The sequence below is a fragment of the Lithobates pipiens genome, unplaced genomic scaffold, assembly GCF_037356315.1.
Source record: "Lithobates pipiens isolate NorthernLeopardFrog02 unplaced genomic scaffold, aLitPip1_a1.2 Scaffold_1, whole genome shotgun sequence".
Taxonomy (NCBI): domain Eukaryota; kingdom Metazoa; phylum Chordata; class Amphibia; order Anura; family Ranidae; genus Lithobates; species Lithobates pipiens.
In genome coordinates, this window is record NW_027507685.1 from 158503883 (window position 1) to 158531869 (window position 27987).

The window sequence follows — 27987 nt, forward strand, 5'->3', positions numbered from 1 at the left end:
TAACGATGTTATGGGATTAAGGAAGGATACGTGAAAAACCCAGCAACTGTCTGCAGATAATCAGAGGGAGGCCTAACAAGTCAACACACAGCAAGCCCTACGGGGACAGTGCTACCGATCATTTGGGGGGATATTGTGCTATCTTGACATTTCAAGGGCTCCAAAACTTTGATCGGTAGTGAGGAAATAAAATTACCATTTTATGCTCTTAGCCTGAAGATGGGGATTGGTTTTTGGGGTCCTGTACGCGGCTAGGCTAAGTCTTACAGATGTGGTATCCCCATACTCTGGAGAAGCAGTAGAATGTATTTTGGGGTGTAATTCCACATATATCCATGGCATGTGTGAGCAATACAGTGGAACCTCGGATTGGGAGTAACGCGGTTAACAAGCGTTTCGCAATATGAGCAATTATTTTTATTAATCCTGACTTGGTTTGGGAGTGTTGTATCGCAACACGAGCAGGAGTCAAGCCTCTGCGGTGTGCAGTACCGCATTTGGCCAAAGGTGCAGGGACGCCAGTGACACTCAGTCATTCAAAAGTACTCGGAAATACTCAGTTCCCAAGCCTTTCCAAGGGTTTCTGAGCGCAGCCAAGCAGTCTCCGAGTAATTCCAAGTCTCTCCCGCACGCCCCCACCTCTGGCCACATGCAGTATTGCATATGGTATGATCTTCGCTTCCATTGACTTCTATGGGGAAACTCGCTTTGACATGCGGGTGCTTTGGATTACAAGCATGCCCCAGGAGCGGATTATGCTTGTAATCCAAGGTTGTACTGTATAGTTGGTGACAACTTTGTGTAAAAAAAAAAAAATGCAATTTTCCTGAAACTTGTGGCAAAATATCAAATATTACATGGATTCAACACATCTCTCAGCAAAGAGCTTGAGGCGTCTACTTTGAAAAAAAGCTATACCGAGATGATGCCTAAACCTGCAGGCATCATTCCGGTATAACCACTCAAAGTCCAGCAACATACCAGTATGTTGCTGGTCCTTGTTGCGCATATATTGTAATGTTCTTTTTTTTCATGCATGAAAAAAGAGAACCTAATAGATTTCTCTACTCACATCGATCGACGTGAAATTTAAAAAAAGCGTATGCTATGCCCATCATTAGAATACCGCCCTGCATCCACCCCCTTTTAATAAAGGGCATACATGCAATGTTCTTTTTTTTCCCGCTCAGCCCATTGTCAGAAACCATGAATCAGACCGAGACAGAAGTACAGTTAATCACACTTGTTTAATAATAATAAAAAGGTAAACAGAGTAAGTGTAGTTAATACATAGCCAGGAGTTCAGTAACCAGAGCGGGTAGTCAGCCAATGCCAATGTCAAAGAGCCAGAGATCAATGTAGTAGTAAGGCAAGCAGGATCAGGAGCCAGAAGGGACGGCAGCCGATCAAGTCTTCAACAGGAACGCAGGAGAAAAGTCTCTGAGATGTGACCAAAGGCGAAGGCAGAAATGAAGTGAGCTGGACGGCTTTAAGTAGACAGGACTGACGAGCAGATCAACAACAGCTGAGTCACTGTAGAGAGAAAGGAGCTGGCAATTAGCCGACAGCTGAGCGGCAAGCTCAGAGAAGGAAGGGCTGAGCCCAGCCCTGACACCCATGGGCAGAACGAAAAAAAGAACCTCCAGATTACTTCATTGAATTCGATTGATGTGGATGAAGAAATCTGCCAAGAAAAATGACTTAAAATATTTGCCGAAGCATAGGGGCGATCCGCCCTCTGTCCACCCCAGCCCCTATGCTTCGGCATATATGCTTTTTTGTTTTTGTTAACTGCGGTGGTGAAATGCAAGCAATTCATTGCAGCTCAAGCAGGCTTTCTCCCCCTGTCCAAGTGGGGCATTTACAAACCATTGGGGGAAGCCCTGGCTATTAGATCACACAGTGCCACATGTGCCAACTGCAGTTTGAAAGAGGTGTCAAAGTGCCACGTTTGTATAAAAATTGTCCACGTTCTTGAAAAATTGCCCTTGTTGGAACAAGGGCAACACCGAGTCCCAAACAATCTTGCCACTGCTTCCTATGTAGTCTGGGCAGTTGGGGGGGGGGGGCTCCACACTGCTATCTTTTCCCTCATAACCCAGGAAACACCATGTATAGCCTGTTGCCCAGAGGCATACAGGGAGCAGGGGCCCTGCCCTCCTTAATACTTCCATTTTATTTTTTGAAGCACATGTTTAGAGCCTGTGGAGATGGTTGCCCAGAGTGATCTCTCAGTGCTCTGCATCGGCACCGATTGACAGCCTGACCGCGTGAGTATCAGCTGCGAGGGGAGGAAATTGGCTTTAAGTAGACAGGACTGACGAGCAGATCAACAACAGCTGAGTCAGTGTAGAGAGAAAGGAGCTGGCAATTAGCCGACAGCTGAGCGGCCAGCTCAGAGAAGGAAGGGCTGAGCCCAGCCCTGACACCTATGGGCAGAACGAAAAAAAAAGAACCTCCGGATTACTTCATTGACAATGATTGATGTGGATGAAGAAATCTGCCAAGAAAAATTACTTAAAATATATGCCGAAGCATAGGGGCAATCCACCCTCTGTCCACCCCAGCCCCTATGCTTTGGCATATATGCATTATTTTTTTTTTTATTTTGTTAACTGTGGTGGTGAAATGCAAGCAATTCATTGCACCTCAAGCAGGCTTTCTCCCCCGTCTAAGTGGGGCATTTACAAACCATTGGGGGAAGCCCTGGCGATTAGATCGCACAGTGCCACATGCGCCAACTGCAGTTTGAAATAGGTGTCAAAGTGGCACGTTTGTATAAAGATTGTCCACGTATAAATGGTACCCTTTTTGGAACAAGGTCAACACCAAGTCCCAAACAATCTTGCCACTGCTTCCTATGTAGTCTGGGCAGTTGAGGGGGGGGCTCCACACTGCTATCTTTTCTCTCATAAACCAGGAAACACCATGTATAGCCTGTTGCCCAGTGGCATACAGGGAGCAGGGGCCCTGCCCTCCTTAATACATCCATTTTTTTTTTTAAGCATGTTTAGAGCCTGTGGAGATGGTTGCTCAGAGTGATCTCTCGGTGCTCTGCATCTCTCTGCATCAGCACTGATTGAGAGCCTGACCGCGTGAGTATCACCTGCAAGGGGAGGAAGGGTGGTTTGTTTTTTGCCCCCCCCCCCCCTCCCCGGCTAGAGCAGCAGCCACCACTGGTGTTGCACTGTCACAGAGCTTATACATTTTGATCCCATATCTGGCACGCTTGTTGAGGGATAGGCCCAGAAAGGTCTTACATTCGTGAACTGTTAAAGGTTTCCAACCAAATTATCTGGCAAGGGTCAAATTTGTAAAAGGATATATAGTTATTCCTGCACTAGCATGTGTGAAAAAATGAGGATGGAACTGCTGCAGGCACCGAATATGGGTCAAACCATACCCATAGGAAAGTAAAATTAGGTGGGGGTTGGTGCTGCGCTGTTCCCAGCAAAGTAAGGGAATATACTGCTACAGGTAGAAGTACAAATGTAATTTGAATAAGAATACATTAATAATATTCACAAACATCAAAATGCAGAGTGCATAAATAAGATTTGATATCAAAGTGAAAAGTGCAAATATAAATTGCTAATAACACAGAGATAGGTTATTATTATACACAATTTTATACATGATTGCACTTACAATTGCGTAGTAATAAAATGCATAAACTACGAAAATTGTAAGTGTAATATATACTTAATACATTTCTGTAGTTTGGAATATATTACACTATAGCTAATCCTTTTCTCTTCCTGAGCATTTACTGAAAGCTACGGATATTAGACGAACGAAGTGAGCAGTGATATTCGATTATCTTTGGGTTGTGGTCATCTGAGAGTTTAAAGGCCCAGGCTGGGTTCAAGCCACCTGCTTTTAAACACTTGCTGTTTGGTAAGCATAATTGACAGCTACGGTGGTCAGGCACTTTATCTGTTTGTGCATGCACACTGCGGTGTTGTGATTCATCAGTGACTACAACCTTCACATTTTATTTTCTGCCATCATGTTTGTTTTATGGACTCAAAATTTTTTTGCGCAGCTTTTTCTATGTTATTGACTTTTGTGTTATTACACTGTATGCTGCTGCTTGTTGCGTTTTAATTGCCTTCGTTTAATTATTCTAGCGCGGTTACACCCCTCTTTTTCACTATACTAGTAATGGTAGTATAGTGTGTGTTAGGGTTACTGCCAATCAAAGAGTTAAAATCTGCCACTGTCTAGGAATGACGCTAACCCGTGACACTAATACAGTGATCAGAAAATAAAAAGATCTGTACACTGTACTAACAACACTGTGACAGTGAGTGAAAGGGTTAACTGGGGGGGGGGGGTGATCAGGGGGCTAAATCTTCATTAGGGAATATAGGGCGGGACCCTGACCCTATATAAGACTGACACTGATGCTAACTAAGTAGTGTCACCCGTGACACTAATACAGCGATGAAAAAAAATCTGTACACTGTACTGATGATACTGTGACAGGGCCTAAAAGGGTTAACTGGGGGTGATCAAGGGGTTAAATATTTATTAGGGGGGGGTTATCAGGGGGTTAAATGTGTGTCTATGTGAACTGGTGTCAGTGTTGTGCTTGTGTACTCTGCCACTTTTGACCCTTCCCCAACAATAGTGTCCTGTGCCCCCCAAAACAGTGTCCTACACACCAGTGTCCTCTGCACCCCCCCCCCCCCCCCACACACTATTGTCCTCTGCACCCCCCCATACACACCAGTGTCCTTTGCCCCCCCCCCCCCACACACACACACACCAGTGTCCTCTGCACCCCCCCCCCATACCCACCAGTGTCCTCTGCACCCCCCCCCCCCCCCACACACACACACACACACACACACACCAGTGTCCTCTGCACCCCCCCATACCCACCAGTGTCCTCTGCACCCCCCCCCCCCCCCACACACACACACACACACACACACACACACACACACACACACACCAGTGTCCTCTGTCCCCACACACACACACACACACACACACACACACCAGTGTCCTCTGTCCCCACACACACACACACACACACACACACACACTCCTAGCACACCTCCCCAAATCTGTCCTGCTAGAGCAATTAACCCCTACCACCCCCCAAATTCCCCCATCCAACACAAATCCCATCCCCTCAATCTCCTTGTGCTGCCCCCCCCCCCCCCCCACCCCACATAGTGCCCAGGGCAGCCGCTCCTCCTGCCCACGCCTTGTCCCAGCACTTACTGTTGTAAAACCACCGCATCAGGTTTTCCCCACTTGATCAGCACCGCCCGCAGGTTATAGCTAGCAGTGCCAACTGTAATTCTAAACGGGGGCAATACTCCCTTCTCTTTCCATTTCCAGTAGCACATCCTCGAGATATAGTTCCATTTCCTCATCTGTTGGTTGGGTAAAATACTTCCTTTCTTTGTGCAATCTATTGTTTTTTATAACAACAACGCTTATTAGTTGCTCTATTTCATTTAGTCTTGCTTTTTGTTTCCACCTGAAAAAAGAGGAAAACGTTTTTAGTGGACAATACAAAAAATGGGCAACAACAAATACAGTCGAAGGTAAACAGCAGGATAAGCCTGGAAACACTGTCAGGGGCCCAACATGGTATCACAGGTTGTCACCAAGACAGGCCTGAAAGTACTGGATTATAGATCGTTGTCACTGGCACAGACCAAGAAATACTGGTTTGGGGCCTACGTGGGACCATAGGCTATCACCAGCACAGGCCTAGAAGTATTGGATCATTGGCCCATGTCATACCACAGGTAGTCACCGGCACATGCCTGGAAATACTGGATCAGGGGCCTATGTGCTATTACAGCACCACCCTGCTCCAGGCTTTGCTGTTTATGTGTACGATTGCAAAAAAACAAAACAAAAAAACACACATCTTGAATTGTATGAATTGTGGATACTTACTGAGTATTTGCTACGCAAATGCAGATGAGGACCAACATGAAGAAAATCCCACTGAGTATCACTGTCATGAGAGCTAGGAGCCAAACAGGAACTTCTATAAAAGAAGGAAAGAAGATGTTATTTTCACTGATAAGAGCACATGTAAGCACTTCTAAATGTATCTGGATGATAACATAGCTGGGTAAAATTAATCATGTGGAATTCCAGGTGGGGAAATTAAGAACACATTTTATGTCTCCTGGAGAGCACACAGGAAGTAAGAAGAAATCTTCCCAACTCCTCCCCACACCATATCATCTCAAAAAGAGGAACGTTTTGGCTGGAGCTCTGCTTTAAAACATAATTAATATTACACTAGCGGCATTAAGCCTATTATTATTTCAGAACATTTCACTTACCTTGCACCTGGATGTGATACCAAGCCCGGACATCTTCTGAGGAATCTTGGTCTCCGGGTTCATCCAGCATCCTCTGACCACCCGGCAAATTGCTCAAGTATTGATGATCTTTTCCCAGGGATGGAATATACTGATAGTCGCTATCCAGCAAAGCAGTATACTCATGATGATCTAATCCTAGAATCACAGAAAAGAAATAAAGATATAAATTTCTCAGGTACATCCTTGGGTTACATTATCTATAAGGATACAAAATTGCGAATGTTATTTATACATTAAAAATATGATTATGCCCTGTACACACAATAGGATTTTCCGATGGAAAATGTGGGATAGGACTTGTCGGAAATTCTGACCGTGTAGGCTCCATAACACATTTACCATAGGAATTTATGTCACACAAAATTTGAGATCTGGTTCTCAAATTTTCCAACAACAAAATCCGTTGTCCGTCGGAAATTCCGATTGTGTGTACAAAATTCCGACGCACAAAGTGCCACACATGCTCGGAATCAAGCAGAAGAGCAGCACTGGCTATTGAACGTAATTTTTCTCGGCTTGTCGTACGTGTAGTACTTCGCCACGTTCTTGACGTTCGGAATTTCCGACCAACTTTGCGTGACCGTGTGTATGCAAGGCAAGTTTGAGCTAACATCCCATGGATTTTGTTGTCAAAAAATCCTATCGTGTGTACAGGGCATGAAAGTACACACGATAGGATTTTGTTGTGAGAAAGCCCTGTTGGCTTGAAGCAGATTTTCCGTGGCTCGTGTTCTGCATGCTAGTTCTGGGGCAGTGGGACAGAACCTATTCGCCGAGGCACTGACTTGACATAAGCGTGTGGTTCCTGAGTCAGGGGATGGTTACTTCCATTAGATTAGAGCCTTCTCACACAGGTGTTTTGCTTCATGACAAAGAATGTGTATTTGCTTAGAACTGATAATTGTCCTTTTTTAGAACCCCAAATTCCATAATTGGTTTGACTATTGGACATTCATAAAATATACATGCAGGGACTTCACCATAGGGGTGAATGGAAGTCCCCTAGAAATACCAAAAAATAAAAGAAAGACTGGGCAAGCATCTATAAAAGTATGGACTCGGCAGCTAGTCGGTACACAGCATAGCCAAGGATTTGGGAGACAGGACAGGATGTGCAGGGAATTCAATTCCTAGGAAGTCACCCAAGTTTTCAAACCCCTCAAATAGTTTTTCTGCACACTGTGCAAGTCTTCCCTAATAGCAGCATGAATGGAGGAATATCTATCATATTCAAGCAGCCATGGCTGCTGGTGCTGCCAAACAATGATTCCATCTGATAGGATGCAGTCACTGTTTGTCATTTCAGCAGGAATCGGACAAAATTGAAGTCATTGATTAGAGCACTGACTTCAAATGATCACGTTATATTCTCTTACCTGTATCCTGGGTGTCTGGGGGCTGAGACGTCACATCTGCCTTCCTATCTTCACCTGTGAGCTCAGACTCCACAGATACATCCATCTCATCTGCCTTCCTATCTTCACCTGTGAGCTCAGACTCCGCAGATATATCCATCTTATCGGATTTGGTATCTTCGGCTGACAGATTCGACTCTGCAGCTAAATCCTCCTCATCTGCCATCCATCGCAATCTATCTGTGAGTTCAGACTCTGCAGGTTCACCTGGTGCATCCACTTTGTGCTCCTCACCTGCAAGCTTGGACTCCACAGGTACATCTGTCTCATCTACGTTGGTATTTTCAGCTGAGAGTATGGATTCTGTAGGTTCATATGGCCTGTTGACGTTGAGCTCCTCACCATTGCGCTCAGACTCTGCAGGTGCAGATAGCATATCCATTTTGTCTTGCTCATCTGTGAGCTCGGACTCCGCAGATACATCCATCTCATCTGCCTTCGTATCTTCACCTGTGAGCTCGGACTCCGCAGATACATCCATCTCATCTGCTTGGGTATCCTTACCTGTGAGCTTGGACTCTGCAGGCTCATATGGCAGGTCTGACTTTTGCTGCTCACCTGTAAGTTTGGACTCTTCAGGTGAATATAGCGCATCTGCTTTGTCCTCCTCAGGTGCAAGATTGGGCTCCGCATTGTGCTCCTCAGATGCAAGGGCAGGCTCTTCAGATGCATATAGCGCATCCACTTTATGCTCTTCAGGTGCGAGCTCTGACTCTTCAGGTACATAACGTTCTTTCTGATTTGTAATCTCAGGATTGAAAAGAAATGAAAATATTAATTTCTCCGTTTTATCTTCAGGTGCATGTAGTACATACACTTTGTGCTCTTCAGGTGCGAGTTTGGACTCTTCAGGTGCATATAGCACGTCCGATTTGTGCTCCTCAGGTGCGAGCTCAGACTCTTCAAGTGCATATAGCACGTCCGCTATGTGCGCCTCAGGTGCGAGTTTGGACTCTTCCGGTGCATATAGCACGTCCGATTTGTGCTCCTCAGGTGCGAGCTCAGACTCTTCAGGTGCATATAGCACGTCCGCTATGTGCGCCTCAGGTGCGAGTTTGGACTCTTCAGGTGCATATAGCACATCCACTTTGTGCTCGGACTCTGCAGGAAAATCCTTCTCATCATCTTTGGTATCTTCCCCTGTTGGCCCAAACGACGTAGGTGCAAATAACTCCGCCTTGTACTCATCGCCTGGCGGTTCGTACACAGCAGGTCTATATCGTTCATTAATATCTATAATCACAGAAGAGAAAAGAAATAAAAATATTAGTTTCTCAGTTTTATATTATCTAAGAAAGATGAGTACAATCCTAATATATTATATGCAATCATTGTATGTCTAGTAGCTGTTCCCTGACCCATTTACTGAATGCTATTTCTAGGACGATGAGTTGAAATCTCATTCTCTAAGTTGCCCTGGAACTAGCATGTCAGGCGATGGTTACTTCCAGTACAGCCTTCTCGCACAGGTGTTTTGCGACAAAGTCTATTTAATTGTAATCTCCATGTAATGTACATTGGAATTCCCATGCACTGTGTATAAGATGTATCTCTATGGCTTCTATTCCCTTATGCCATATGCATAAGGAGATATATATATATATATATATATATAAATTATATCCAATTATTAGTTATCATTATTTAATTTATTTCCCATTAAATTCCAAACATCAAATTCAATCCAATTATAGAATCAATACATAAGAGACGGGGTGAAGATGTATGGGTGTGTTCTGATGTTTACATTTAGATGGGAGTACATATGAAAACTCAGTGATGCATTAGTTGGAGCCTGGTGATGATGGGATTGTTTTTGGTTGGGGTTTTGAATTGTTTGGACAGTAACAAAATGTATCTAACAGATTCAGGGTCCACATTACTAATCCATTCTAGATCGTATACACCTTTGTATATAGAAATTGGAATTTTATTAAAATAATAATATTTCGATGTGCCCACATGATGGCGCCAGTTTACTATCATATTTAAATGTATTGGCTTTCCTGACTGTATACGTCATTAGTTGTACAATGTAATAATTTATGGAATACATTCACATATTAATATTTTAGCCTTGTAATATTTTCCCCTCGATTAATTAGATTTGGATATTCCTCAGACCGTTACAAACTTATATTCAAGTCCCATCTTTTTTTTTTTTAGATTTTTTTTTTTTGGGTGTACCAATATGGATGATTTAGTTTAAGTGAAGCGGACTACACCTCCTAACAAAACAAAGGAAGAGGATGTGATGTCACTCTCATCCATCATGTGATTCAGAATAGCTGGGGGGAGTTGAGCCTTATATATTGACATACTACACCACTTAGAAAGCGACCTGTGGGCGGGACAAATCGTGTCAGCTGACCACAGGCAGTGATGTCATTTCCGGACGGTGAGACGCAAGCTGTTCGGCTACTTCTGGTTCTGCTCTGTTGTTAATGTGAGTGGAATACCCGGAAATATTTGGATCTTATGCAGTAAACACGCTGATTTACGCTCTATAACTCTCTTTGTACTCACCCCTGGAGGTTTGTTGAGGAGAAGGATTGCAGCTGCAGCCGCAGCATGTGGGACTACAGAGCCCAGCAGTCCTCCTATTGTCTGCATACCAGTGAGAGGAGGAAACACCGGGGGAGGGGGATTGCACTGATATTTGTTTCGCCACTTTGCATACATTTACATGATATATCTGATTAAGTCTGAGCTGTGCCTAAAAAACGTTTAGAATCTGTGGACTTTATTAAGTGTTCTTGCATAGCAAGACCACTTACTGTTCTCTCACATATATATATGTTCTTATTATAGCCAAATTTACCACCCTAACTCCTCCCACAGCTTTTACACAACAATATACTGAAACGTGCGGATTGTTCCCGATTGGTGTGATATTACTTTGTGGAACGTTTTGCCGAATGGTCCACGAAATAAAGTTTTTGTGGGGAAATTGGTCCCACAGGAATGAACAGCGAGATCTTCAAAACTGGAGTGGGACGTTACAAAAGCTGACAACCCCACGATGAGCCAAAACATTATGACCACCCCAAAATCATCCAAAATATTATGACCCCCCCCCCCCCCCCCCATGATCAGCCAAATAATTTATAACCACCCCATTATTAGCCAAAACATTTTGAAGAAAAAAAAAAACTATAATAGTGTGTAATACTACCTCTTGATACCGGAAATCCGTTGATCAATGCGATTGGCACAGCCAACGCGATTAGAAATAATAACATTGAATTTGTCATCGTCGCTTTTCTAGTTTTGTCAGAGACAAAGATTAACACGTCCTCACTCCTCAAACCACTCGTGTTATCTGAGGCTCTGCCTTGACTGCACCACACTTTATAGAGTAGGTCATGTGATCATGTGTTGTCATAGTAACATGAGCCGTTATTTTTCACACTGTAGAGTGAGTCATGTGATGTCATAGTGAGGTGAGCCTAGGTTTTATTTTTTCAAAACCGTTTTTTTATTTTTATTTTATTTTTTTCAAAAAAAAGACGCTTTTTGAAAAAACTAAACAAAAAAACGTTTTCAAAACTTGTTTTTTGTAAAAAAAAAAAAAAAAAAAAAAAAATTTTTTTTTTTCCCCCCAAAAAGTTTTTTGATATTAAGCTTTTTAACACTTTTTAGTTACTCGAGCCACTCCAACCACGCAACAGTTACTCCATCCACTCCAGTAGGTGGAGGCAAGAACACTTCACACAATTTCCCCAGAAATTGTAGACTTTTCTAGTTATGTATTGTCATGATGTGGCTGAAGCTAAGATCCTTCTATTAAAGTGATGGGAATTGAGTGCAATGTGTATAATGTGACTGCTTTTTATTCCTAGGAAAACTATAATAGTGTGTAATATTACCTCTTGATACCGGAAATCCATCGATCAATGCGATTGGCACAGCCAACGCGATTAGAAATAATAACATTGAATTTGTCATGGTCGCTTTTCTAGTTTTGTCAGAGACAAAGATTAACACGTCCTCACTCCTCAAACCACTCGTGTTATCTGAGGCTCTGCCTTGACTGCACCACACTTTATAGAGTAGGTCATGTGATCATGTGTTGTCATAGTAACATGAGCCGTTTTTTTTTTTTTTTTTCCACACTGTAGAGTGAGTCATGTGATGTCATAGTGAGGTGAGCCTAGTGTTTTTTTTTTGTTTTTGTTTTTCTTCTCTCTTTATTTATACATTAATCTATGTTCACTAAAATGCATGTAAACGCAGAAATGTACAGTTAGTGGGTTTTCAGTGCATTTAAATGCATTTGCAATCTATTTATTTTATTTATTTTTTTAATTTCCTAAAATGCTTTACTAAGTGTTTACATGCATTAACTTGCATTCATGTGTGTTTTTGATATGTTGGCATGCATTCACATGCATTCATGTTCAGTTTTGAGATAATTATATGCATTTATGCTTGTTTTCAGTGCGTTCTGATTCAGAAAAATGCAGCATGCTACTGAACTCTGCAGTGTTTTTATGTTCATTTAAAAAAAAAAAAAAAGTGTAAACTAGGCTCATTGAAATATATTCATTTTTCTTGCATGTGCGTTTTTGCTGTGTTTTATAAGCGCACCTGACTGTATCTGCTGTAAATAAAACCTGAGACCCCTTTCACACTGGGAGCGTTTTGCAGATGCTAAAGCGTTTAAAATAGCACCCGCAAACTGCCTTAAAACAGCGGCTCCATTCACTCCTGAGGGCTTTCACACTGGAGCGGTGCGCTGGCAGGGCATCAGAAAAATTCCTGCCAGCATCTTCTTTGGAGCGGTGAACTCGCCGCTCCTTCCCATTGAAATAGCGCCACTAAAACTACGGTAAAGCAGTGCTAAAAATAGCGGGTCTAAGGGCCTGTTCACACCATCGAAATGCAGTCCAGATTTGTTCCAGATGCACTTCTGCATGCACATTTTTGCATAGTTTTTGATGCAGTACAGTGTTCCAGTGCGTTTTTGATGCATATTCCCTCCCCCCCCCCTATTTTCTTAACCTTATTCCAGTGCTGTGGGTTTTTTTTTTCTTCTGCATTAACAATGCATGGAAATTAGGTTATGGTTTTCAATGGCATAGTTCACACCAGTGCTTGCAGTTTCAGAAAAAAAGTAGAACATGCTGCATTTTTCCAGGACTGGTCCATACTGAAACGCTGTGCAACGCATCAAATACACTGGAACGCATCAGAACACACGTCCTTATTTAGGGCCAGTTCACACCATGGGAACGTAGTCTGGATGTGTTCCAGATGCATTTCTGCATGCATAAAACTTACTGGAAAACACATGTCCCTATTTAAGGTTTAAGAAAATAGGACTGCATCAAAAATGAGTCAAAAGCACATAAAAAAAATGTGTCAAATGCAGAACTGTATTTTTATGGTGTGAACTGGCCCTAAATAAGGACATCTGTGTTCCAGGGCATTTTTGATGCATTTTACAGCGTTCCAGTGCAGGAAAATGCAGCATGTTCTACTTTTTATGGAACTGCAACTGGTGTGAACTGTGCTATTGTAAACTATATAACCTACTTTCAATGCATTTTTGATGTGAAAAAAAAAAAAACACACTGGACTGTATGTGGTGTGATGTGGCCCTATAAGCAGACATTTATTATAATGCAAACAGTTGACATGCATGTAAATATGTGTTGCTCATTGCTTCCTGTTCTATCATCAGCTACTTGTTACTTGTTTTGATTCAGAAGAGAACTTGGGACAGGACTGGGAGGAGCTACAATCTTCGGTGCAGTGATAGTCTCCACCCCTTACGCAAATAAAGGAACATAAAGACATGCGACTTGGGACTGTAAAGTCGCATGACAAGATGTACCCCATGATTTTCAATGAGTACCATTCACATCTATGTGACTTCAAAGTTGTCCCTGCACAACTTTGGCCCGACTTTGATGCGACTTGAGCTCCATAGACCTCAAGATTACACAGGAATTACTTCAAGTCGTGTCACTTTCAGGTCGCACAAGTGTTAGAGAGGCCTAATATGGAGCTGTGGAAAGTCTATGGCCTCTGGGCTGCTCTGTACATCCCAATTGATGAAGAAAATCCATCCCTTGTTTACTACTCAAATTTTTAGATGTGATGTATGTGTTCACTATGGAGTTACCGTCCGAGGACGCCAAGTTTATCACAAACACTCTGAAATTTACATTTCCATATATAACAACCATTCCTGTGAGCAGTGGCCATAGCTCTGTCTATGGAGTGAAAGATCATGGTTTAGGGTTTGTGGTGCAAACTGTGGTGCAAACTGTTCACACTGCATTTCTGAATGTGCATTTAATGCTGCGTACACACGATCAAACTATCCGGACAATCCGCCTGTGTGTGGGCTCCGGCGGACTTTTTTTTTTTTTTTTTTCCCCCTAAAAGTCCTGGACTTAGAAAGTAGTTTTGACTCAAAATTAAGGTGGACTTAGAAAGTAGTTTTGACTCAAAAATTGTCCGCCGGACTGAGAGTCCAGCGGACAATCTGGCCGTGTGTGTGCTAGTCTGCCGCACTTTTGAAATGAACAGACTTTCCCGCACATGGAGAAAAGACAGTTCATTTCGAACCCGGCTCCAGGTACAAGGGACTAGCACAGGAGGTCAATGTTGCTGCCTTAGGCTGCGAGATTGACATGTTGCTAGCCCCGTCACCTGGTATGGACTTAAAGGGGAAGCCCTACGCCAAAAAAAAACGGGGGGCCCCCCCCCCGCCGTACCAGGCCGCGTGCCCTCAACATGGGGATGGTGCTTTGGGGAAGGGGGGGCCATGCCCCCCCCACCCCAAAGCACCTTATCCCCATGCTGACGAGGGCAAGGGCCTCTTTCCGACAACCCTGGCCGTTGGTTGTCGGGGTCTGCAGGCAGGGGGCTTATCGGAATCTGGGGGCCCCCAGATACTGGCCCCCCACCTTATCTGAATGAGTATGGGATACAATGTACTCCTACCCATTCACCTGTGAAAAAAATGTAAATACAACACACGGTTTCAATATCATTTATTGCACAGCTCCGAGGGTCTTCTTCCGTCTTGGGGGGGGGGGGTCTTCTTGCCGGACTCCTCCGCTATGTTCTGCTCTTTTGCTAGCTCTTTTAATAGCGGAGGAGCCCGGCTTTCTTCATCGCCTCCTGGGGGTCTTCTTACGACTTTGGGGGTCTAGTCCCCCTCTTCCGTTCTTCTTGCCGGGCCTCCCCTCCTTCTTCCAGCTCTTTTACTGGCAGTGGCCCGGTCTTCTGTCATCTTCTTCTCTTCTTCCTTTGAGATGTTGACTCAACGCTGTCTCTGGCTGTAATAAAAAGGGACATGTTGCGCGGCAACTTATATAGGGACAATGGGATGCTGGACTGTGACCTCATAATAGGCGGGGACATCACCGGTGACCCCGCCCATTGTCCCTATATAAGTCGCCGCGCAACACATCCCTGTCATTACGACCAGAGACAGCATTGAGTCAACATCTCAAGGAAGAAGAGAAGGCGGCGACAGAAGACCGGGCCACCGCCAGTAAAAGAGCTGGAAGAAGGAGCAGAGGCCCGGCAAGAAGAACTGAAAAGGGGGACAAGACCCCCGAAGTCGGAAGAAGAGGCGGCGACAGAAGACCGGGCCACCGCTAGTAAAAGAGCTTAAAGGCAGAAAGCGGAGCCCCGGCAAGAAGAACTGAAGAGGGGTTCAAGACCCCCGAAGTCGGGCTCCTCCACTAGTAAAAGAGCAGAAGATGGCGAAGGAGTCTGGTGAGAAGACCCCCGGAGATGTGCAACAAATGATTTTGAAACCTTGTGTTGTGTTTTATTTACTACTTCTTTTCTTCTTTTTTTTTTTTTCACAGGTGAATGGGTAGGGGGGTACATTGTACCCCATACTCATTCACATAGGGTGTGGGGCCAGTATCTGGGGGCCCCCTTATTAAAGGGGCTCCCGGATTCCGATCAGCCTGCTGATCGCAGACCCCGACAACCCTGGCCGATGGCTGTTGGGGTCTTCGGGTAGGGGGCTTATCAGAATCCGGGAGCCCTTGTCCTCATCAACAAGGGGACAAGGTGCTTTGGGGTGGGGGGGCCCCACCTTCCCCAAAGCACCCCCCCATGTTGAGGGCACGCGGCCTGGTACGGCTCAGGAGGGGGGGGGGCGCTCGCTCGTCCCCGCCCCCTTTCCTGACCGGCTGGGCTGCGTGCTCAGATAAGGGTCTTATATGGACCGGGGGGGGGGGGGGCGCGTTTTTTCGGCATAGGGCTTCCCCTTTAAGTCCATACCAGGTAACGCGGCCAGCGACATGTCAATCTAGCTGCCGAAGGCGGTGACATCGACTTCCTTCACTAGTCCCAGCTACCTGGAGCCGTGTTCAAAATAAACGGACTTTCCTCCGTGTGTGGTTAAGTCGTTCATTTTCAAAAGTACGGCGGACTCCCGCCATAGTCCGGCGTACCTAGTCCGCCGGATAAGTCCGGTTGTGTGTGGGTGGGTCCGCTCTTTCGGAAAGTCAGGCGGTCCTCCGCTTCAAAGTCCGGCGGTTTGTCCGCTGGGCTAAGTCCACCGGACAGTCTGATCGTGTGTACGCTGCATAAGTGTTTGCAGTGTGTTCTTAAGAACAATGTTTTCATTGATGGAATTTTTTTTTATTTTTAGCTTTTTGTATTCACATGCATTTTTCATATGTTGACATGCATTTGCACTACATTTACATGTGTTTTTGATACGTTTACGGGCATTCATGAGTATTTTTTGTGCATTTACCTGTCTTTGCAGTTCATTTCTGTGCAGAAATATGCAGCAGTGCTTTTTAACCACTTGCTTACTGGGCACTTAAACCCCCCTCAGTCCCAGACCAATTTTCAGCTTTCAGCGCTGATGCACTTTGAGTGACAATTACGCGGTCATACAACACTGTACCCAAATGAAATTTTTATCATTTTTTTCCCACAAATAGAGCTTTCTTTTGGTGGTATTTAGTTACAGCTCGGAGTTTTATTTTTTGCTAAACAAACAAAAAAAGATGCAAAAAAAAAAAAAAAAATCATGTTTTAATAGTTTGTTATAAAATTTTGCAAACGGGTCATTTTTCTCCTTCATTGAAGTGCGCTGATTAGGCGGCACTGATAGGCTGCATTGGTGGGCACTGATGGGCTGCATTGGTGGGCACTGATAGGCTGCACCGGTGGGCACTGATAGGCATAGTTAAGGCGGCACTAATAGGCACAGATAAGGCGGCACCGATGGGCACAGATAAGGCGGCACTGATGGGCAAAGATGGGCACAGATAAGATGGCACGGATGGGTGGCACGGATAAGTGGCACGGATGGGTGGCACGGATGGGCACTGATAGGTACCACAGATAGATGGGACTGATGGGCACTGATAGGTGGCACTGATAGGTGGCTCTGATAGGTGGCACTGCTGGGCACTGATGGGCGGCACTGCTGGGCACAGATGGGCGGCACTGCTGGGCACTGATGGGCGGCACTGGGGTGCAGCACCTTTGAGGCAGATTGGGTGGCACTGTGGGGTGGCACTGTGGGTGGCACTGTGGGCACTATGGGCACTGACGGGGGGCACTGACGGGGGGCACTTACTTTTGCTTTTATTTTACTTCAGGATGGCACTGCGGGAGGCAGGTGGGCACAGGCAGGTGGCAGGTGGTCCCTTGTATTGATGGCCGTGATCGGGACTGATGTCCCGATCACGGCCGCCGGTGATCGGCTTTTTTTTTCTCTCCTCGCGCTGTCAGCGCGAGGAGGAATAATAGCCGATTACCGGCTCCGTTCTATCACATGATCAGCTGTCATTGGCTGACAGCTGATCACGTGATAAGGGGTCGGGATCGACCCCTTACACGGATCGGTGATCAGGCGAGTCTCACGGACTCGCCGATCACAGAGCGCGCCACGCGCGCCCCTCAGGGGGCGCGCAGGCCGCTCGTAACCGGGCAGGTGGGCACAGGCAGGTGGGCACAGGCAGGTGGCAGGTGGTCCCTTGTATTGATGGCCGTGATCGGGACTGATGTCCCGATCACGGCCGCCGGTGATCGGCTTTTTTTTTCTCTCCTCGCGCTGTCAGCGCGAGGAGGAATAATAGCCGATTACCGGCTCCGTTCTATCACATGATCAGCTGTCATTGGCTGACAGCTGATCACGTGATAAGGGGTCGGGATCGACCCCTTACACGGATCGGTGATCAGGCGAGTCTCACGGACTCGCCGATCACAGAGCGCGCCACGCGCGCCCCTCAGGGGGCGCGCAGGCCGCTCGTAACCGGGACGACGTCAATAGACGTAGTCCCGGAAATGTAGGTCCGCGCTAATGCCGTCATTTGGCAATAGCGCGGATCTGTAGTGGTTAAGAAAAATGAACAATAAAAGCACTGCAGGTGTAAACTAGGCTTGTTGAATTACACTTGTTTAAAAATGCACCTGACTGCATGTGGAGTAAAGAAGCCCTAAAGCTGACCATACATTATACAATTTCTTTTTCAATTTCCTTTTAGATTTACCTTCAACTATGTAGTGCAAGGGCCCTCCTGATTGCATACAAATTGGAAGTTTTGAAATTTGACCTCCTATTACATGGTTTTGGTGAATCTAAAAGAAAGTTATACAATGTATGGCCAGCCTTGGAGCAGGCATTTTTATTATATTGCTAACAGTTGACATGCTTGTAAATGTGTTAAGCCCTGTACATACAATCAGAAAATCGTAGAAAAAAATCTGATCTGATCTAGAGGTCGACTGATATATTGGCTGATATTTGCCCATTTTGGAGAACTGGCCGTACCTCTGCCAGCCAAGTAAGGAGACCAACACCAGCCAACGGGATGGGATCTGGGTGGGTCGCTACGTGTATGTGGCACCGCCCCTTCTTAAACAGCCCAATCATTGGCTGGATAGCTGCTGGGTCCCGCCCACCCCTGGTCCTGCCACCTCCAACATCACGCTGAATTTGTCAGTCTCTCTCTCTCCGTTTCACAGTTACACTATCAGCTGTGAAATCTGGCACCTGCAAAAAAAAAACAAAAAAAAAACGGCATCGTATATCGGCCATCGGTCACCCATATCAGTCGACCTCTAATCTGATCGTTGGTACAGAGCTTTCGAGAGCCAATCAGGACAGTTCACCCCATATTATCGAATTGGAAATGAACAAAAAATGTTTTCGTAAAGGAAGAAAGGTAAGCCACTGTGCAGTCCTACATGCACCTAATTCTTATCACCTGGCTACGTCATGTAAGGGGGTGTAATTATTATTATTATTATTAGTGCTCATGCACACAGACGTTTTAAAAAACTGGCTGCAAAGCTAGCTCCGATGCCTGGAAAAATCGTTGTTAAAAACATGATTTTTACCGCGTTTTGCATTGGCGTTTTTGGGCGTTTTTTAGCGTTAGCGTTAAGTAGCGTTTTTTAAGAAATACATCTCTTGGCTATAGCACTCAGAAAACAAAGAAAATATGTTGCGCGTTTATGCGCATTTTTGCGCGTTTATGTGCGTTTTTGCGCGTTTTCCCGCGATTCGCGTTTTTACAGCTCTAGCTCCACGCCACGGAACGCACTGGTCCTGGGTTTTTTTTACAGCTTAAAAACGCCTATGCCATTTGCAGCTCAAAAACGCCTAGGTGGGCATGAAGCCATAGACTAACATGGACAGCCGTTTTTAAGCTGCAAAAAAAGCTCAAAAAAGTGGCTGTAAAAACGTCCGTGTGCATGAGGCCTTATACACAGTTTATATAGCACCAACAGTTTACGCAGCACTTTACAATGTAGAGGGGGGACAGCACAATTACAGTACAGTTCAATACAGAAGGGACAGGAGGGCCCGGCCCGTAGAGCTTACATTCTAAAGGGAGGGGGTGGTGGTACAAAAGGTAATAGATGCGGGGAATGATTTGATGGGGGTGTGCAATGTAAACCATCTGCCACTGACTGGGGCCCCATCTACATTTTGCTATGGGCCCTGTGGTTCCTAGCTATGTCCGTTTCATTGGTAAATAAAAATATATTATAGTGGAAACAAAAGACTAATTCCTCGATTAATCAATTCCTGTTTTTTTATCGATCAAAATTCTTTTGATCAGTACTCCTCTCCACTGGCTTCCGGGTCTTCAGGGAGTTCCATCGGAGATCCAGTGACGCCACGGACATCAACGTCACCGGACCCCCCCCCCCCCCCCCCCTCTTCCCCAAGTGCCTCTGTCTGCTAATGAAGGGAAGGGGGGAGGAGTCTGGTGACATCAAAATTCTGATTGAACTTAATGCGTATGGGGGAGGAGCTACACATGACATCACCCGCTGCTGCCCTACGGAACTAACATGATTGTCGGCTTTACATGCTGTGTTTTTATCATCTTTATGTGAGTAGTTTGTTTGAACACAAAATGACATCTTATACTTAAGCGGTGAGCACTTCGATCTTTTCTTTATACCCATGACCTGGCGTCCTTGCTAAGGTCTAAGTAGACATAAGAGAAGTTTATGGTCCGTGTTAACCTTTTTTGATACCCGCTTGCATGACCACCTGTTTGCACAGGGGTCCATGCCATAAGGTGAGAGTAATTAGTTAGACCAGAGATGCAGGGATAGTCACGCTACTGTGGTTTGAATTTAAAAAGTATTTGTGTGAAGTTAAGTCATGGATTGTGGAAACTAACTAGTGTCGAGTGATTGTATATAGTGTATACCACATTTACCACTGACTAATGCAGAGTTGCAATGCAAGGAGACCAGCTAAAAGTAGTTGGATCTGTATGTGCGTTATAATCGAAATTAGTCGATTAAAAAAAAAAGATTAATCGAACCTGAAAATTTTAATCAGTAACAGCCTATATATATTTATCGCCAACAGTTTGCGCAGCGATTTACAACATGAGCGCAGACGGTACACTATCAATACAGATCAGAGGACCCTGCTTGTTAGAGCTTACAATCTAGAAGAGATGTATATTCCACCCCCCCCCCCCCTTTTTTTTTCCTTCATTCTTTACTGATTAAGCTTGCAGGATAGGAGTGTCCTAGAGAAGTCATGTAATGTGTCACACCTGGCTGCCTGTTCTCTTTCCCAAGCAGATTGTACAAGTGCTATGAGCCATTAGGGATTATGTTTCAGACTCCAAACAGATGTTCTGATGCGGATAGAACACTTAAATGTGTAGTAACAGTTTGTGTTTTGGCTGAGGAGAAATTATGGATATCATTAAGTGTATCCTTCATAATTCATCCTCTTCTATATTTTGTGGCAGGCAATGAAGCAAAAAAAAAAAATCTTGCCAGTCTCCTTTTTATGCCGCCCTGCCTCCTAAGCTTTTCTAGCAATGCCAACTGTGGGTTCAGACCCATCATAGCATTGTTAACCACTTGCAGACCTGACCATTTTGCTGGTCAAAGACCAGACCACTTTTTGCGATTCGGCACTGCGTCAATTTAACTGACAATTGCGCGGTCGTGCGACGTGGCTCCCAAACAAAATTGACGTCCTTTTTTTCCCCACAAATAGAGCTTTCTTTTGGTGGTATTTGATCACCCCTGCGGTTTTTATTTTTTGCGCTATAAACAAAAATAGAGCAACAATTTTGAAAAAAACGCATTATTTTTTACTTTTTGTTATAATAAATATCCCCCAAAAATATATAAAAAAAACATTTTTTTCCCTCAGTTTAGGCTGATACGTATTCTTCTACATATTTTTGGTAAAAAAAAATCGCAATAAGCGATTATTGATTGGTTTGCGCAAAAGTTATAGCGTTTACAAAATAGGGATAGTTTTATAGCATTTTTATTAATAATTTTTATTATTTATTTTTTTACTAGTAATGGTGGCGATCAGCGATTTTTATTGTGACTGCGACATTGTGGGGGACCCATCGGGCATTTTTGACACATTTTTGGGACCATTGTCATTTATACAGTAATCACTGCTATATAAATGCAGTGATTCCTGTGTAAATGACACTGGCAGTGAAGGGGTTAACCAGTGGGTGGCAGTGTAGGGGTTAAGTGTTCCTAGGGGTGTGTTACTAACTGTGGGGGGGGTTGCGCTTTCATTTAGTGAACACTGATCTCTGCTCCAATCACATGGAGCAGAGATCAGCATCACTAGTTGCTAGGCAGAATGGAGAAATGCTGTTTACACTGCATTTCCTCCATTCGGCCGCTCCGTGAGACAATCCCGGGGATGCCCGCGGCGATCGAGTCTGCGGGTCCCGCGACGGCGCGCTACTGATGGCAGGGCGGCATTGAATATTGGACGTACCTGTACGCCAATATGCCTGCCCGTGCCATTCTGTCGACGTACATCGTCGTGCGCTGGTCGGGAAGTGGTTAAACATGCACACAACCTCCTTAAGACCTATGCAGTTTGCATATTCCAGGTGCATTTTGCACTTTTCGATACACACTTTTGATCTATTCAAGTCTATAGAACCAAAAACCTGAGAAAAAAAAAAGTCCCTGGCCCTTTCTATAAAATGCACAGATGTGAACTACATCCATAGGAAACAATGTTACATGCACTGTAGTGTGTTTCTGCTAAACTGAAAATGCACTAAAAAAAGCATAGATGTGAACCAGGCCTAAATGAGAGCAGCAAGTCACTGAGATAGACGGGCCCCAATATCTCTCAAAAGTAGAATTATTTTTACAACATAAATATATGCCACTTTTTTTTTGCATTGGTTTGTGAGTATTGTAATCTTTGTGTGAGGACGTCTCCACTGATCGGAAATCGGGGAGGTAGGAGTAGCATAGTAGTCACATGACCACCACTAAAATAGAAGAAACCAGTGTTTGGTACCTTTTTTTTTTTTATTTTTGTAATAGTATAAATGTTAGTTGTTAACCACTTCCCGACCGCCGCACGACGATGTACGTCGACAGAATGGCACGGGCAGGCATAAGGGCTTACATGTACGTCCTTGCCTTCCCGCGGGTCGGGGGCCCGATCGGGCCCCTGCCCGGTGCCTGCGGCGGTCGGTATTCGTTCGGGAGCGATCCCGGATGAGGGGACGGCCATTCATTCATGGCCACCCCCTCGCGATCGCTCCCGAAGAATAGAAATCCTTCGTCACATCACTTCCTCTCCTGTAATGTAAACACAGGAGAGGAAGTGATGTAATCTCTCCTCCGTGTCGGTATTTTTTGTTCCGACACCGAGGAGAGAGGATCGGTGAGTTGCACCAACACGACACTACACAGTAGAACATGCCAGGCACACTCACACCCCCCCGATCATCCCCCCAATTACCCCTGCCCCCCAGTCACAGTGACACCAATGTCATTTTTTTTTTTTTTTTTTTTTTGCATTGGTGTCATTTGTGACTGTAATAACTGTTAGGGCAGTTAGGGTTAGCCCCCTTTAGTTCTAATGTACCCCCCCAATAAAGGTTTAACCCCGTGATCACCCCCCGTCGCCAGTGTCACTAAGGCTGGGTTCACATTGCAGCGGTTTATGAGAACGAATGTGATTCGCACCGCACTGCAGTGCAAATCACATCCGATCTCTGTGCGATTCGAGTTCAGCCATACAGATAGTATGGCTGAATTCGCATCGCACCCGCCGCAAATTCGCACGGGACCCTTTTTTTGGCCCGCAGCAGAATCAGATCGCATGGGTGTTCACACCATGCGATCCGAGTTTGCAGATCGCACTGCGATATGCGAACTGATCTGGGGGTGTCATTAACATTTCACTGACACTCCCAGCAGTTCGCATAGGGCAGTGTGAACTGCCGCCGGGAGGCATGCGATGCGGGAACCCGCCGCGGATTCGTGGCGTTCCCGCATCGCTCCAGTGTGAACCCAGCCTAATAAGCGATCGTTTTTCTGATCGCTGTATTAGTGTCACAGGTGACGCTAGTTAGGCAGGTAGGTATTTAGGTTCGCCGCAGCTTTTTATAGCGCCAGGGACCCCCATATACTACCGCATAAAGCCCCCTGATTGCCCCCTAGTTAACCCTTTCACCAGTGATCACCATATAACTGTTACAGGTGACGCTGGTTGGTTAGTAATTTTTTTATAGTTTCAGGGCACCCGCCATTTATTACCTAGTCTCACTAGTGTACCCCTAAATTTAGGGGTGTCTACTTTCCAAAATGGGGTCATTTGGGGGGGGGGGGGGGTTTGTGCCATCTTGGCATTTTATGGCCTTCAAAACTGTAAAGCCCTTAGAAAGCCTGAAGGCGGTGCTTGGTTTTCGGGGCCCCGTACGCGGCTAGGCTCCCAAAAAGTCCCACATATGTGGTATCCCCGTACTCAGGAGAAGCAGCAGAATTTATTTTGGGGTGTCATTTCACATATGCCCATGGCATGCGTGAACAATATATCATTTAGTGACAACTTTGTGAAAAAAAAAAAAAAAGTTTGTAATTTTCCCGCAACTTGTGGCAAAATATAAAATATTCCATGGACTCAACATGCCTCTCAGCAAATAGCTTGAGGTGTCTACTTTCTAAAATGGGGTCATTTGTGGGGGTTTTGTGCCATCTTGGCATTTTATGGCCTTCAAAACTGTAATAGGTAGTGAGGAGTGAAGTCAAATATTTACGCCCTTAGAAAACCTGAAGGCGGTTCTTGGTTTTCGGGGCCCCGTACGCGGCTAGGCTCCCAAAAAGTCCCACATATGTGGTATCCCCGTACTCAGGAGAAGCAGCAGAATTTATTTTGGGGTGTTATTTCACATATGCCCATAGCATGTGTGAGCAATATATCATTTAGTGACAACTTTGTGTAAAAAAAATAAAAAAAAATTTAAGTTTGTAATTTTCCCGCAACTTGTGGCAAAATATAAAATATTCCATGGACTCAACATGCCTCTCAGCAAATAGGTTGGGGTGTCTACTTTCTAAAATGGGGTCATTTGTGGGGGTTTTGTGCCATCTTGGCATTTTATGGCCTTCAAAACTGTAATAGGTAGTGAGAAGTGAAATCAAAAATGTACGCCCTTAGAAAGCCTGAAGGCGGTGCTTGGTTTTCGGGGCCCCGTACGCGGCTAGGCTCCCAAAAAGTCCCACATATGTGGTATCCCCATACTCAGGAGAAGCAGCAGAATTTATTTTGGGGTGTCATTTCACATATGCCCATAGCATGTGTGAGCAATATATCATTTAGTGACAACTTTGTGTAAAAAAAAAAAAAATTTTTTTTTGTCATTATTCAATCGCTTGAGGCAAAAAAATAAAATATTCAATGGGCTCAACATGCCACTTATCAATTTCCTTAGGGGGTCTACTTTCCAAAATGGGGTCATTTGGGGGGTGTTTTGTACTGCCCTGCCATTTTAGCACCTCAAGAAATGAGATAGGCAGTCGTAAACTAAAAGCTGCGTAAATTCCAGAAAACGTACCTTAGTTTGTAGATGTGACAACTTTTGCGCAAACCAATAAATATACAATTATTGACTTTTTTTTTACCCAAGACATGTGGCTGAATACATTTTGGCCTAAATGTATGACTAAAATTGAGTTTATTGGATTTTTCTAATAACAAAAAGTAGAAAATATCATTTTTTTTCAAAATTTGCGGTCTTTTTACGTTTATATCGCAAAAAATAAAAATCGCAGAGGCAATCAAATACCATCAAAAGAAAGCTCTATTTGTGGGAAGAAAAGGACGCAAATTTTGTTTGGGTACAACATTGCATGACCGCGCAATTACCAGTTAAAGCAGCGCAGTGCCAAATTGTAAAAAGACCTCTGGTCATTTACCTGCAAAATGGTCCGGTCTGAAAGTGGTTAAAGCTCTGCGAGTGCGACTGCTTAAATTAAACATCTGCTTTAAATTGGCACTCTAGTTTACAGCCTGGCTCACACTAGTGCGAATTCAGATGCAGCCTGAGTTGCACAGAATCGCATGACAATGGAAATCACCTTTTCAGTGGTGCCCATTCACATCAATGCAACACGGCATGATTTTGGAAAAGGGTCCTGCGCTACTTTGGTGTAATTCCAGCAAAAGGCCCCATGGTCAAAATGCAGCCAAGTTGCACTACATAATCACAATGAGAATCAAATCACCACCACAGTGGTGTCAGGCTAACAGCTAAGCACAGTTTACATATAATTTTATCGACCAGTATTGTCATTTTTTTTGACCAGTCTTCTGATAATTAGAATGATTTACCCCAATTGTTATGCCGCGTACACACGATCAGAATTTTGGTCGGAAAAAGCTCTGATGGTTTTCCCGACGAGATTTCACTCAAGCTGTCTTGCATACACACGGTCACACCAAATTCTGACCATCAGGAACGAGGTGATGTACAACATGTATGACAGGACTAGAAAAAGGAAGTTCAATAGCCAGTAACCAATAGTTTCCGTCTCGTAGTTGAATCTGAGCATGCGGGAGTTTTTGCGTGTCGGAATTGCATACACACGATCAGAACTTTTTCCCCCGGAAAAATTGAAAACCTGCTCTCCATCTTTTGCTGGCGGCAATTCGGCCAGCAAAATTCCGATGGCGCATATACACGGTCGCATTTTCTGATGAAAAGCTCTCATCGGTCTTTTGCTGGCCGAAATTCTGACCATGTGTATGTGGCATTAAGGTCCTTTCACACAGGTGGTTCACCCAGCAGACTCAGTTTTGCTCAGCATTGGATTGATCCACTGGGCAGGCAGATGAACGTTCTGTCTCTGCTCATTGTGCTGAGATGGACCTGTCAGAGCCCCATTTTCCTCTGCGGGGAGATCAGAATGAAAATGGTCCGCTTTCATCCGATCCACCAGACGGATGGAAAATAGGGTTTCCAGCTGTCTGGATTTCACGGACAGGATGGGATCGGATAGCAGCGGGTGTCAGCGAACATGTCCCTGCTGACGATCGCTGCCCCATTGAGGTGAATTGAGTGTCCGATCAGGTCCGCCTGAAAAACTGACTATCGGATCTGATCGGAAATGTTATACTTATAGACACCTGTGTGGGCACGCTTCTGCGTCTATTCACACAGAAAGCAGGACTTGGCCCCAACTTTCATGTTCATGGGTTCAATCGTTTGTAATAAACATCGTTCGTTAGCCCACTCCCAAACAATGTTTTGCCAATTTGCACTTGACTACATTTTCTCACACTACAGGTTAGTATTCCAGCTTTAGAAAGCGTCAAAAATAATGTTTTCACCTTTTGAACTCTGCCAAAAAACACAATTGTACGACACTTCCAAGCAATGTTTCATATTCCTATTTCTGCCCTCTGTATGCTAAGTATTCCTTTTTTACATTCTCATAGGGGAGAGAAGACTCGGGACGTCTGAGGACACCAGGGACCCCACACTTCCCAAAGAAGGGGAAATACCAACACCAGAAGCAGAGGAGCAGGAAGGATAGATTGTTGAAATTGGCACAACAACAGGTGAGTGTCGGAGACCACAGCTTCTGGTAAGCTATCAATGTATGTCTGCATATTTATAATACATGGTGTGTTGTTTTTTATTTTATTTATTTATTTTTTATTTTTTTTAGGTGATGTGGAAGAAGAATCACACATTTTACCAGTGAAAGTGCCCAGATCCTCATTGGGGAGATAATGGGGTGCAATCGCGATTTAGAGACTATACAGAAAAACATCAATGATGTTCAACAAAAAATGAAGAACATCATTGAGGTATTGGGGAGAGTCTGAAACACCCCAAACTAGCTAGCATCGTTTTTACATTTTCAAAAACACTTTTATATTTTTAGAATAGCCAAATTTGGAAGATGCGCACAGTGTGTCAACATGTGCTATCTCCCATCATGGGGGATCAATGTACGTGTTTTGTGAGTGCAACCCCTTCCTTGCTACTAAAGTGGCTGAGATAAAGGGGTTACACCCCCAAAACACATACATTGATACCCCATAATGGGAGATAGCACATGTTGACATTAGGCATGGGATCAGGAGGAAACTGGCCACTTTATGATTCTCAATTTGTGTGCATCTTCCAAATGTGGCTTTTCCAGGGGTGACACCCCATCTGCTGAAGGCAATGTCAGCACAGTTTGTACATACTCATGTCTGATATTGTCTTCACTTTTCAAAGTTATACTTTGTAAGTTCCTGTGTTCTGTATGTTACGCTTTGATACATGCCTGTTTACACAAAAATACCAAGTTATAAAAATGTTACCCAAAATAATGTTATATACACCAAACTCACGCACATGTGAATGTGCTTTGAGTAAAAAGTTAAATTCTCAACAATGTGTGGCTTCCTTTTTCAATGTGCAAAAGCAGTATTTGGA

At 44.5% G+C, this 27987-nt stretch overlaps 1 protein-coding gene and 1 long non-coding RNA gene across 4 annotated transcripts; one reads left to right on the forward strand and one right to left on the reverse strand.

The window, feature by feature from the left end:
• Positions 1 to 5194: 5194 nt before the first annotated feature.
• On the reverse strand, positions 5195 to 11783 carry LOC143977772 (uncharacterized). Of its 2 annotated transcripts, none has more exons than XM_077478804.1 (5): positions 11650 to 11783; positions 7742 to 9013; positions 6324 to 6500; positions 5926 to 6019; positions 5195 to 5497 (listed from the first exon to the last, which is right to left on the reverse strand). In XM_077478804.1, the coding sequence occupies exons 1-5, from the start codon at positions 11726 to 11728 to the stop codon at positions 5317 to 5319; spliced, it is 1803 nt and encodes a 600-aa protein (XP_077334930.1). In that variant the 5' UTR covers positions 11729 to 11783; the 3' UTR covers positions 5195 to 5316. The 2 variants fall into 2 exon arrangements, with proteins under 2 accessions (XP_077334930.1, XP_077334929.1); XM_077478803.1 differs by lacking the exon at positions 11650 to 11783 and adding an exon at positions 10956 to 11086.
• LOC143977798 (uncharacterized) lies at positions 10065 to 27946 on the forward strand. 2 transcript variants are annotated; one of them, XR_013273869.1, is made up of 4 exons: positions 10084 to 10226; positions 11198 to 11223; positions 26994 to 27116; positions 27227 to 27946. It is a non-coding gene; the product is annotated as an uncharacterized LOC143977798 (long non-coding RNA). The 2 variants fall into 2 exon arrangements; XR_013273868.1 differs by lacking the exon at positions 11198 to 11223 and having other exon boundaries at positions 10065 to 10226.
• The last annotated feature ends 41 nt before the right edge of the window (positions 27947 to 27987 follow it).

Bases quoted from the DNA above. Each gene is read 5' to 3' on its own strand.
- LOC143977772 (XM_077478804.1), bottom strand. From the start codon at position 11,728: ATGACAAATTCAATGTTATTATTTCTAATCGCGTTGGCTGTGCCAATC. The intron at 9,014-11,649 runs GTAATATTACAC...CTGTGATTATAG, and splicing joins TGGATTTCCGGTATCAAGAG to ATATTAATGAACGATATAGA. The intron at 5,498-5,925 runs GTAAGTATCCAC...CTCTTTTTTCAG, and splicing joins ATTTGCGTAGCAAATACTCA to GTGGAAACAAAAAGCAAGAC.